Source organism: Belonocnema kinseyi, chromosome 7, assembly GCF_010883055.1.
Source record: "Belonocnema kinseyi isolate 2016_QV_RU_SX_M_011 chromosome 7, B_treatae_v1, whole genome shotgun sequence".
In the NCBI taxonomy this organism is placed as follows: domain Eukaryota; kingdom Metazoa; phylum Arthropoda; class Insecta; order Hymenoptera; family Cynipidae; genus Belonocnema; species Belonocnema kinseyi.
Window position 1 is genome coordinate 7,584,790 of NC_046663.1, and position 13,346 is coordinate 7,598,135.

Here is a 13,346-nt window from a genome sequence, read left to right on the forward strand (position 1 = left end):
TTTTGAAGATTTATATTTGTGTTTGAAAATTTATCTATTTAATTGAAATTTTAACTCTTTACTGGAAAAGCCTATTTTTAATATTGATCTTTTTGATTCGAAGTTTCTCCTTTTTTTTGGTAAAAAAAAAAAATAAGTTTGTGAGTTTGAAATTTTATTTTTGCTGAATAAAAATGAGTTTCGTTAAAAATTAATTTTTTACTGAAATTTTTTACTTATTTGATAATTCAATTGCTTGAAGGTTCAACAATTTGGATCAAATTTTATTTATTTTTTGAGTGAAAAATCTTTATTTGTTAAAAATTCGTCTTTTTGGTTTTAAAATTATTATTTTTTAAAAATAAATTTCATCTTTTTTATGGAAATTTAAACTATAGATAATTTTTTGTTAGAAATAGACGACTGAAAAATCCCAAAAAATAAAAATACTGAATTGGAAAATTCCCGAATAATAAAATTGCCGAATTATAAAATTCCTGAATAATAAAATTCCCGGCTGTTAATATTATTGCCGAATTGGAAAATTGCCGAATTATAAAATATCACAATTTTATAGGTTCAATTTTTTCCAACGCTTTTTTTATTTATTTATTTTTTCAAATTCTATTCATATTTAAAAAATGCTTCAACCAGAAATATTTTATTTAAAATTATTGTTATTCTAAATTCAAACAATTTTCGAAATTTAAAAAATAAAAAATAATTGAATAATACTTCATTATTGTATTTTTAATCAATAAAATATGTTTATAATAAATTGTAATTGTTTAATTTCTTGAATTTGACAATTCAGAAATTTTACCAATCGGTATTTTTATTTTTCGACAATTTTATTATTCGGTAATTTTACAGTATCGGGAATTTTATTTTTCCCGATATTTCAGTCATCCCGTTAAAAATTTATCTTTTTAGTTTGAAAATTCAAGTATTTTTTAAAAAGCCATCTTTTATAGTATAAAAGACTTTTTTTTATTTAAAATAAATCAATAAATTTGAAACATATATTTGATCAAGGATAATAAAGAAATTAGTCAAGGAAAAGTCAGGGAATTTTGAAAATGAACTTCTCGGACTGTAAACTGTATTTGTATATTTTACAAATTTGTATCGAACTCAGAATTTTTTTTTACCCAAATACAAAAGTACCTGCAATGGGCGAATAAAAATTTATTTATTTATTTATTTATTTATATAAAAATCGGTATCGTGTGTGTATAGACAAACTATTTACAGATATTAATGAGACCTTGAAGGGAATTAAAAATCAGCCATTCAGACTGAGATTTTTTTTTTTTTTTTTTTGCTATTTGTGTTCATTGTAGAATAGGGTGGAGTAGAGGGGGCCGAGTTTGTGAAAATTTGCTAGCAAAATGAGACGCAGTGTTTCCGTGAAACGGATATTTGGCACGGAGCTGTCTGTGTCTCGCCAGGCGATATTTGCCCCCTCGGGCCGAGTAAATAAGGCTGGAGAGGGCACGTTTTCGTGCATGTAGGCCCAGACACATTCTCGCATTATCGTGTTGATCTGGAAGATTAAGAAAATTCATTGAAGCACTTTTTCCATAGAGAAAAAAAATCACAATAAAACATTTTTTTTTTTCTTCAAAATTCTCTGCTGATTCCCTTTTTTTACCAAATATTTTTGAATTTATACAGGGACAACTGAAAAATCCCGAAAAATAAAATTCCCGAATAATAAAATTGCCGAAAAATAAAAATACCGAATTGGCAAATTGCCGAAAAATAAAATTTCAGAATTATAAAAATACCAAATTGGAAAATTCCTGAATATTAAAGTTCCCGACAGTTTATAATATTACCGAATTGGAAAATTTCCGAACAATAAAATTCCCGACAAAAAATTTCCGATTTATAAAATATCCGAATTGTAAAATTCCCGAATTTTAACAATTGGAAGTTTTTATAAATGTATTTCATTGATTACAAATACAACAATAATATATTACTTTCAAAAATTATTTTTAACATTTAAAATTTTGAAGCTTATTTCTTAAATTTAAAATAATAATTTTAAATAAAATATTTCTGGGTAACGCATGTTTTTTTAATGTTCATAGTATTTGAAAAAATACAAAAAGCGTTCGCAAAAATAAAATTTTAAATTAATATATATAAATTTATATTTCGAGTGTGTTTGAAAAACGCTACAAGGTACGTAGAAAATTTAACGAGAATTTTGTTCCAAGCGCACAGAAATGCATAGAATTTGAAAAAAAATATATTTATTTATTTATTTAAAATTCAATTTTTGCTAATGCTTTTTGTATTTTTTTCAAATTCTATGCACATTTTCAAAAAAAGCTTCCAAATGTGAGTCATTATTTTTTCTTTCAATGTAGAATTAAATTTTTGTACCGCCTTCCCTATTTTTGAAAACGTCCGCTTAGAACAGAAATCTCGTTAAATTTTTTACGTACCTTGTAACGTTTTTCAAACAGACTCGAAATATAAATTTATATATATTAATTTAAAATTTTATTTTTGCGAACGCTTTTTGTATTTTTTCAAATACTGTGAACATTAAAAAAACATGCGTTACCTGGAAATATTTTATTTAAAATTATTGCTATTTTAAATTCAAGAAATAAACTTAGACATTTTTAATGTTAAAAATAATTTTTGAAACTAATGTCTTATTGTTGTATTTCTAATCAATAAAATATATTTATAAAAAATTCGGGAATTTTCCTATTCGGCAATGTTATAAACTGTCGAGAATTTTATTATTCGGGAATTTCGCAATTCGGAAATTTTATAATTCGGAAATTTCATTAGTTGGGAATTTTCCAAATCGGTATTCTTATTTTTCGGCAGTTTTATTATTCGCGAATTTAATTAATCGAGAATTTTCTAATTAGGGAATTTTACAGTGTCGGGAATTTTATTTTTCTGGATTTTTCAGTCGTCCCTTTATACGCTAATTGGCTAGAAATGGTCTCAATGACTGATTAAGATTTAAAATTTTCAAATAAAAAGACGACCTTTCAACAAAACAGTTAAATTTTCGACAAAAAAATATGAATTTTCGACTAAGAAGATTAATTTTCAACTAAAAAAAAAAAAATCGCAACAAATCAAATGAATTTCCAACCAAACAGTTGAATTTTGAAGATGAAAATTCTAATCAAAAATTATAAATGTTTCAAATAAACAAAATCTGATAAAAAACAGTTTTAGTTGATCAACTGTGAATATAAATTAATTTTCAAAAAAAGGGTCCAAATGTGAGTAATTATTTTTTCTTTCAATGTAGAATTAAATTTTTGTACCGCCTTCCCTATTTTTGAAAACGTCCGCTTAGAACAAAAATCTCGTTAAATTTTTTACGTACCTTGTAACGTTTTTCAAACAGACTCGAAATATAAATTTATATATATTAATTTAAAATTTTATTTTTGCGAACGCTTTTTGTATTTTTTCAAATACTGTGAACATTAAAAAAACATGCGTTACCTGGAAATATTTTATTTAAAATTATTTCTATTTTAAATTCAAGAAATAAGCTTAGACATTTTTAATGTTAAAAATAATTTTTGAAACTAATGTCTTATTGTTGTATTTGTAATTAATAAAATATATTTATAAAAAATTCTAATTGTTGAAATTCGGGAATTTTCCAATTCGGTAATAATATAAACTGTCGAGAATTTTATTATTCGGGAATTTTGCAATTCGGAAATTTTATAATTCTGAAATTTTATTATTCGAAAATTTTATTAGTTGGGAATTTTCCAATTCGGTATTTTTATTTTTTGGCAATTTTATTATTGGTGAATTTTATTTTTCGGCAATTTTCCAATTCGGTATTTTTATTTTTCGGTAATTTTATTATTCGTGTATTTTATTTGGGAATTTTCCAAATCGGTATTTTTGTTTTTCGGCAGTTTTATTATTCGCGAATTTGATTAATCGAGAATTTTCTAATTAGGGACTTTTACAGTGTCGGGAATTTTATTTTTCTGGATTTTTCAGTCGTCCCTTTATACGCTAATTGGCTAGGAATGGTCTCAATGACAAAAAAATATAAATTTCCGACTAAGAAGATTAATTTTCAACTAAAAAAAAAAAAAATCGCAACAAATCAAATGAATTTCCAACCAAACAGTTGAATTTTGAAAATGAAAATTCTAATCAAAAATTATAAATGTTTCAAATAAACAAAATCTGATAAAAAACAGTTTTAGTTGATCAACTGTGAATATAAATTAATTATTGATTTTTTAAATTGAACTGGACGATAATGAGAATGAGAATATCACCGAGAAATAAATTCTCTGAGAATTTCTGAGAATCTCAAAATTTATTTTAATTCATAGAAAATTGCATTTTTTCATCAAATTTTCGATTGAAAATTTAACTCTTTTTTAAAGCTTCTCTTTTTCATTTTAAATTTTACCTCTTTGAGCAGAAATTAAATCTGTTTTTTGTAATAAAAATGCAACTGTTTGGTTAGAAATTAAGCTATTATACCATTTTCTTGAAAATTTAACTCTTTCGTAGGAAATTTACTTTTTGTTTAAAATTTATATTTTGGTGTTGAAAAATAAATTGAAATATTTTCTGGCTGAAAGTTCCACTTATAAAAAAAAATTGTTTTTTATTCAGGGTGGCCGTTTAAATCGACGAAATAAATTCCCAGTTGGCAAACATTTTTCACGGTCAATGAAATTTAAAAAATGGAACACTAAAGCTACAAAATTTTCCACTTGACTTAATAAAAACTCAGCTTTAAATGAAAGAACACAAAGTGGAACTGTTAAATTTTGAACTTTTAAAATTGAAATGTTGAGGGTTTTAATTAAAAAAATTTGTATTCAAATGCTCAATAATTTGCGCGTACAAAATTGAAGGTACGAACATTTTTCAATATAAAAAAATATAAATTCGCGTTATCATCTTCAATGCTCTAAATTAAAAAATTGATCAATGAACTTAAAAATTTTCCAAATTATATAATTTTGAAGAATTTTAAGCTAGAAACATCAAATATTGAAAAATTTTAACTTAACACTTCTTAAATTAGAAATTAAATTATTTTCTTTTTAAATAGTTTAAACATCATTGGAAAGCTTCAAAATTTTATTTCAAAACCTTGAGAAATCTAGAGGTTTTTTAAAAAATGGTTTTAAATTTTTAATTATTTTGAAAAATTTTTCAGAACTTCTACAAATTTTAGAAAATTTCTTTGCAATTTGGGTGTATAAATAACAATTGAACATTTATTAATTGTAGGCGAAATTTGAGTAATTTTAAGAGATTCCAAGGAAAATTAAAAATAACTTTTCATTTTGAAAAATTGTGATAAGAGAATATTTAAAAAGTTTTTCAAAGATTTAAACAAAATTTGCAAAAAATATTCTAGAAGATTTTAAGAAAACTTTCTCAAATTTGCATAATAATTTTTAATATTTTTAAAACTCTTAAATATCTCTTAAAATTACTTAAATTTTTACTGCAAATGTTAACTTGTGAATTATACATCAAAATTTAAAAATTCCACTTACAAATGAAGCATTTTTTAAAAATAGAACAATTAAAATTGTAACGTTCAAAATTTAAAGGCTCTTCGAAATTCTAACGATTCCAGGCTTTCTATGTCAAACAATTCAATTAAAGATTCTTTACTTTCAATTATTTAGTTTCAATTTACTTGTTTAAAAAAAAATTCAAATATTGCTAAATATTCAATAATTAATCTTTTTTTTTAATTAAAAATTTCAAATTGAATGGGTTAAAAATGAAATATTTTAGACTGAAACAATATTTTTAATTTAATAAAATCCTTTAATTATGAATATATTATTATTCAGTTATTTTTAAGTTGAAAATAGTTTATAGACTTTCAGTCACACGTTCACTTTTTATTACTTAAAGTACAGATAAATTTAAAAAAAATGTATTTATTTATTAAATAAAAATGTTTTTTATCCCAAATTTTCAACATCAAAGGCTTTTATTTTTTATTTCTTCAAGTCTTAAAAAAAAACATTAAAAGATTCTTTAAATTAAAAATGTGAGCTTGAAAATAAAAATTTTTTATGGAAAATTATTAAAGTAAAAAAATTTTGAATTATTTCTCTAATTATAAAATTTCCCTAATTATAAAAAAAAATCACTGTCATTTCCCGATTTCCCGGTCCAGTGGCCACCCCGTTATTAAAAATTCATCCTTTTTAGTGCAAAATTGATATTTTTTTGATAAAAATGCAACTATTTGGTACAGAATTTAACTATTTTCTTAAAAATTCATCCTTTTTGGTTGAAAAAATTCGTCTTTTTGGATTAAAAATTCAATTTCTTTCGTAGAAACTTATTTTTTTGTTACAAAAATTAAATTTTTGATGTTACTGAGTTACTAGAATCTTTTTTGGATGAAAATTCAACTTTTTTTGTAATAAAAAATTCTTCTGCTTCAAGATAAATTTCATATTTTTGTATGAAAATGCAACTGTTTGCTAGAGAATTCAACAATTTTGTTAAAAAATCTTCATTTTTGGTTAAAAATTCGTTTTTTTTTTAATTGAAAATTCAATTTTTTTTGTAGAAACTTATTTCTCGTTAAAAAATTCACAGTTTGATCGTGAAAACTCGACTAAAATCTTTTTCAACAGAAAATTCGACTATTTTTTTGAAAATTTATCTTTTTGATTTAAAACTTCATCTGTTTTGTAGAAGAAATTTCATTTTTTGTATGAAATTCTTTTTTATTGAAGGCTTATGTCTGCTTGAAAATTTAACTGCTTAGTGGAAAATACTTCTTTTTTTTTTTTAGAATTCATTTTCACTTGAAAATGGAACTTTTCCATTTTTTAAGATTGATATTTTTCAGTTAAAAATTCGCGTTACTTTTTTGATAAAAAATTATTTTTCAGTTTGAAATTTCCTTTTTTTCGTAGAAATGGATCAGTTTCGTGGAAAATTAATTTTTTATTGTACAGCCATATTTTTTGTCAGGGTGTGAAAAAAAGTTCTTAAAATTCATGAGAAATTTTTTAATGATTGTTTTGTAAGGAATTTGAAGAGAAAATCGAAATAAGATCACAAAACATTCTGAATTATTTCCTAAAAATTGCTAAAAAGTGTGAAAGATTTTTAAGCAAAATTTAGCATTTTTGCCATATTACATAATTTTAGAAAAAAATTTGAGTAAGTTTAAGAGATATTCAAAAGTTTCAAAACGATTAAAAAATAATTAATACTTGTGAAGTTTTTTTAATTTTTAAATTTCACAAGAATGAGTTACATTTTTTCAGGTTCCTGAGAAAAATTAAAATAATTTTTTATTTCGAAAAATTAATTTGAAAAGATTTTAGATGATTTCAAAAATAGTCAAAGAAGAATCGGAAAGATTTTAAGGCAATTTTTTTAATTTTTCATCATAAATAAAAAATGCAGGAAAAATTTTAATAATTTTTTGAAATTAGAAGGTTTAGAAGCTCTGACAAGATTTTGAAAAAAATTTTCTTCATATTCGTGTAAAAATTAAAAATAATTTTTTATTTTGAAAAATGAACTTTAAGAGGAAATTGAAAAAGGTTTTTAAACATAAGAAACGTTTTACTAAATTTTCTGAAAGTAGTTTAGAAGATTTTAAAGCAACATATTCCAATTTGGTAAGATTACAAAATAAAAACGAACAAAAATCGGGTAAATTCAAGAAATATTTAATAGAATTAAAAAGAATTTGGATTGTTTTTAAGAGAATAAGCCCATTTTGTCTGAAATTTTTTTTTTTAATAATTTAAAATTTGAAAAAATGTAAAACAACATGTAAATGTTCAAGTTTTTGATATAAAATATTGAAGAATTTAAAAAATTTTCAAACTACTTGAAATGGAAATAATTTGACTTTTAATTGAAAAAGTTTTCAGTTGAAAACAAAAATTTGATCTATCAATTTTTAATGTTTCTAGTTTTAAATCACTTGAACTGAAAAAAAAAATAATTTGGAAATAATTTGACTGTATTTAATTTAAAACACTTTAGTTGAAAATTGTTATTACCTTCCATTTTATGCATATAAATTATTGAGCTTTTGAATACAACATTTTTAAATTAAAAATGTTAAATTTTGATTAAAGAAGATTCATATTCAATAAGAAAAAAAAACTAATTGTTTACAAAACTGTTTAATTTATGTATCAAATTATTGAATTTTATACTCAATTGTGCAACTTTCTAGCCAAAAAGTCGAATTTTCTATAAAACATTAAAATTTTCAACTCAAGTATATGAATATACAACAAAAAAGTTAATTTACAACTAACCAGTTGAATTTTTTACCAAAAATTGATTTCTTCTGCCAAAAATTACAAATTATCAACAAAATACATAAATTTTTAACAAATAGTTTCATTTTAAACAAAATACTGGAATCTTGAACTAAAAAAGTTCAATTTTCAACCATGCATTTGTATTTTTAACAAACAAAAAAATAATTTTCAACAAAAAATGGATTACTTAAATTTTAATTAAATAACATTAATTTTCAGTAAGAAAAAATAGAATTTTCCACAAATCTGTTTAACTTTGAACCAAATCATTGAATTTTATACCAAATTTTAGAAACTTTCAAGTTGAAAATTTTCATTTTTCTATAAAGCAGTTAAATTTTTAACCGAAAACTATCAATTTTCCACAAAAAAGTTAATTTACAAACAATAAATTGAGTTATTTACTAATCAATTTTTTTTTAATTTACAGACGCCTCGGAAACTATTTTTCCAGTGTTTAGAGAAAAAAATTCAAAAACATTATTTTTCTCACAATTGTCTGCTAATTCCCCTTTCTTAAAAAATATTTTTGAATTTCTACGCTAATTGGCTAGAAATGGTCCCAATGGCTGATTAATTAAGCTGTGTCCAAAATGTCGAATTTTAATATTAAAAAGATGAGGTTTCAAGAAAACAGTTAAATTTTTTATCAAAAACATGAACTTCTGACTAAGAAGATTAATTTTCGACTTAAGACAAATTCTTAACAAAACAAATAAATTTTCAACGATACAGTTGAATTTTTAAACTGGAAATACTAATTTTCAGACAAAAATATAATAGTTGATATTTAAACGAAAACGGATTTTAATCCTAAATAAAAAAACAAGTTGGATTTAACTAATAAGAACGAATTTCCAACAAAATAAATACATTTCTAACCAAATAATTGAATTTTATACCAGAAAAGACGAATTGTCAAGAAAATACATATATTTTCTACCAAATAGTTTAAATTTTTTACTGAATGGTTTAAAAAATTAAAATTCATTTTCAATAAGGAAAAAAAAAGTATTTTCCACAAATCCGTTTAATAATTTTATACCAAATAATTGAATTTTATACCAAATTGTGAAACTTTCAAGTCAAAAAATCGAATTTTTTTATAAAACAGTTGAATTTTCAACAAAAAAGTTCATTTCAATCAATCACTTGAATTTTTAATAAAAAATTGATTTTTTTTACCAATAATAACAAATTATCAACAAAATACATATATTTTTAACAAATAGTTTCATTTTAAACAAAATACTGGAATCTTAAACTAAAAAATTTCAATTTTCAACCATCAATTAGTGTTTAAAAAAATAATAATTTTTACAAAAAATGAGAAACTTTCAACAAAATAGACATATTTTCTACCAAATAGTTTAATTTTCAACCAAAAATATGAATTTTTTAATGTGTACTATAAACAACGGATGTGATTAGTTCGAATTTTATATGATTAATTTTTAGTTCATATTTTTTCCGTTTCTAAAATTTGTTAACCCTATAGTGGAATTTTTAAAGAAACAAAAAACAATTTGTAACCAAAAATGGATTACTTACATTTTAATTAAAGAAAATTAATTTTCAATAAGAAAAAATCAAATTTTCCACTAATCCGTTTAATTTTATACCAAAACATTGAATTTTGTACCAAATTTTAGAACTTTCAAGCCGAAAATTTTCATTTTTCTATAAAGCAGTTAAATTTTCAACTAAAAAAGTTCATTTTTAACCAAAAATTGATTTCTTTTACCAAAAATTACGAATTGTCAACAAAAGGCATACATTTTTTAACAAAATAATTGAATTTCCTACCAAAAGACGAATTTTCAACTGAATAGTTTAAAAAATAGATACGTTGTTAATTCAAATTTGATTTAATAAATTTCTAATTCTTTTTTTTCGTTTCTAAAGAAACGAATTTTCCACAATATCGTTTAATTTTGTACGCAACAGTTGAATTTTATAACAAATTGTTGAATTTTCAAGACGAAAAATCGCATTCTCTCTAAAACATTTGAATTTTTAACCCAAGAATACGAATTTGCAACAAAAAAGATAATTTACAACTAACGAATTGAATTTTTAACCAAACTATTCATTTTTTCTACTAAAACAGTATAATTTTTAAATAAAAAACAATAAATCGTCAACGAAATCAATAATTTTTAATAAATAGTTTCATTTTAAACCAAATACTGGAATCCTAAACCAAAAATAGTCAATTTTCAACAACGCAGTCTTTAATAGACAATTCCTCTTTTTATCTTGGATATTAAACTATTTGGTAGAAAAATCATCTTTTTTGGTAGAAAATTAATCTTCACAGTAGAAAATTCAAATATTTGGTTAAAAATTATATACTTTGTTAAAAAGTTATCTTTTTTGGTAGAAAATTAATTTTCCGAGTTGAAAATTTATCTCTTTGATTAAAAATTGAAGTATCTAGTTAAAAGTTTAATTATTTGGCTAAAAATTTAACTTCTTGGTTTGATAATTTATCTTTTTTATTGCAAATTTTTTAAATATCTGGTTGAACTATTTGGTTAAAAATTTATCTTTTTGGTTCGAAAAATCATCTCTTTCTGTAGCAATTTCAAATTTTTTTTCGTTAAAAATGCAACTTTCTGCCAAAAAAAATCCTATTTTTGGCTCGAAAATTTAACAATTTAGTAGAAAATATAACTATTTTGTACATAATTAAAATTCGTTTTCTTTATTTGAAAATTAATTCTTCTTAATTAAAATTGAACTATTCCACTTATAGTTAAAAATTTATATTCTTAATTTAAAAATCCAAATATTTATTTAAAAAATGCTAGAAACGAAAAAAAATATAAACAAAAAAAAACGTCTTTTTGGGAGAAAATTAATACTCTTGATTGAAAATTCAACAATTTGGTGAAAAAATCGTCGTTTTTGGTTGAAAAAATTAATCTTCATGGTAGAAAATAGAAACATTTTTTATTATATTTTCAATTATTAAAATATTTTAAAAAATATATGTATTTTTATGAGAATTTATCTTTTTTTGGCAGAAAAATGCATTTTCCGTGTTGAAAATTTATCTTTTTGGTTGGAAATTTATCTAACTGGTTGAAAGTTGAACTATTTAATTGAAAATTCAACTTTTTTTTTTTAAACTTCATCTTTTTGGTTTGAAAATTCATCACTTTTGTATCAATTTAATCTTTTCTTGGTTGAAAAATCAAATTTTCATGGTAGAAAATTGAAATATTTTTAATTAAATTTTTATTTTTTTAAATATTTTTTAAATTATGTATTTTGATGAAAGTTTATCTTTTTTGGTACAAAATTTCACCTTTACAGCAATTTCACCTTTTATTGGTTAAAAAAAACACCTTTTACGTAGAATATTCTTATTTTTGGCTAAAAAATTTAACAATTTGTTGAAGATTTCTTCCCTTTTTGTTAGAAAATTAAACATTTTGCTTTAAAATTCAACTATCTGGTTGAAAAATATCGTCTTTTCCGTGTTGAACAATTATCTTTTTGGTTGGCAATTTATCTTATTGGTTGAATTTGACCTATTGGATTGAAAATTCAACTTTTCTGCTTAACCTTTATCTTTTTTTGTTTGAAAATTCGTCTTTTTTGTATCATTTTAATTTTTTTTTAATGTAACTTTTTTGTCGACAATTCATATTTTTGGCTGGAAAATTTAATAATTTTCTAGAAAATTCAACTATTTTGTAGTTAATTTAAATCAGTTTTCTTTATTTGAAAATGAATTCTTCTAAATTACAATTTAACTACTTAACTTATGGTTAAAAACTGTTATTTTTAATTTAAAAATGCAACAAAAAAGTCGTATTTTTTGGTCGAAAATTTAACGATTTGTTAAAGATTTAGTCCCTTATGATTAGAAAATTAATCTGTTTGAAAGAAAATTAATCTTCTTCGTTGAAAATTCAAATATTTGGTTAAAAATTTTTAAAAAAATAGAAAATTTGTCTTTTTGGCTAGAAAAAGAAATAATTTAGTAAAAAATTCAACTATTTTTTACATAATTAATATGCTTTGTAGAAAATTCGTTTTTTTTTATTTGAAAATTAATTCTTCTCAATAAAAATTTAACTACTTCACTTTTGGTTAAAAATCGATATTTTTTCTTAAATTAAAAATCCAACTATTTAGTGTAAAAAATTTTGAGACGAAGAAAACATAATCCAGAAATTATTAAAACAAAATTTCCACTCGAAAATTTAACAATTTGGTAGAAAATTCAACTATTTTGTACATAATTAAAATTCTTTTTTTTTTAATTTGAAAATTAATTCTTAATTAAAATGTAACCACTTTACTTATGGTTAAGAACTTATATTTTTCGATTTAAAAATCCAAATATTTAGTTAAAAATGTTAAAAAACAAAATAATATAAACAAAAAATACGTCTTTTTGGGAGAAAATTAATCATTCTCGTTGAAAATTCCAATATTTGGTTACAAAATTCGGCTTTTCTACTCAAAATTTTATCTACTTGGTAGAAAATATAACTGAATGGTGAAAAACCAACTTTTTTGTTAAATATTCATATTATCGGGTAGGACGATTAACTTTTTTGTAGAAAATTCGTCTTTTTAGCTTGAATATTTAACTATTTGGTAGAAAATTCGTCAATTTTGGTAGAAACTTAATATTCTTGGTTGAAAATTAAAATATTTGGTTAGAAAATTATATATTTATGTTAAAAATTTAACTTTTTTGGTGGAAAATTAATTTCCCGTGTTAAAAATTTATCTCTTTGATTGGAAATTGAAGCATCTGGTTGAAACTTGAACTATTTGGTAGAAAATAGAACTATTTTGTAAATTGAAAAAATTCATTTGTTTATTTAAAAATTAATTCTACTCAATTAAAATTTATCCACTTTACTTATGGTTAAAAACTGATACTTAAAAATGTTTAAATCCAACTATTCAGTTAAAATATGTTAAAAACAAAAAAAAATATAAACCAAAAAATTCATCATTTGGAAGGAAATTAATCCTTTTTGTTGAAAATTCGTCTTTTTTGGTAGAAAATTAATATTCTTAGTT

At 22.0% G+C, this 13,346-nt stretch overlaps 1 protein-coding gene across 2 annotated transcripts in view; it reads right to left on the reverse strand.

Annotated features, from left to right (window-relative positions):
* Window positions 1-1,283: 1,283 nt before the first annotated feature.
* LOC117177011 (integrator complex subunit 5) overlaps window positions 1,284-13,346 on the reverse strand; it is a 67,361-nt gene continuing 55,298 nt past the window's right edge. For both annotated transcript variants that reach the window (XM_033367460.1, XM_033367461.1), the window contains one exon: window positions 1,284-1,525. In XM_033367460.1, coding sequence (XP_033223351.1) covers window positions 1,304-1,525 — 222 coding nt within the window. In that variant the 3' untranslated portion in view covers window positions 1,284-1,303. The remainder of the gene's footprint in view (window positions 1,526-13,346) is intronic.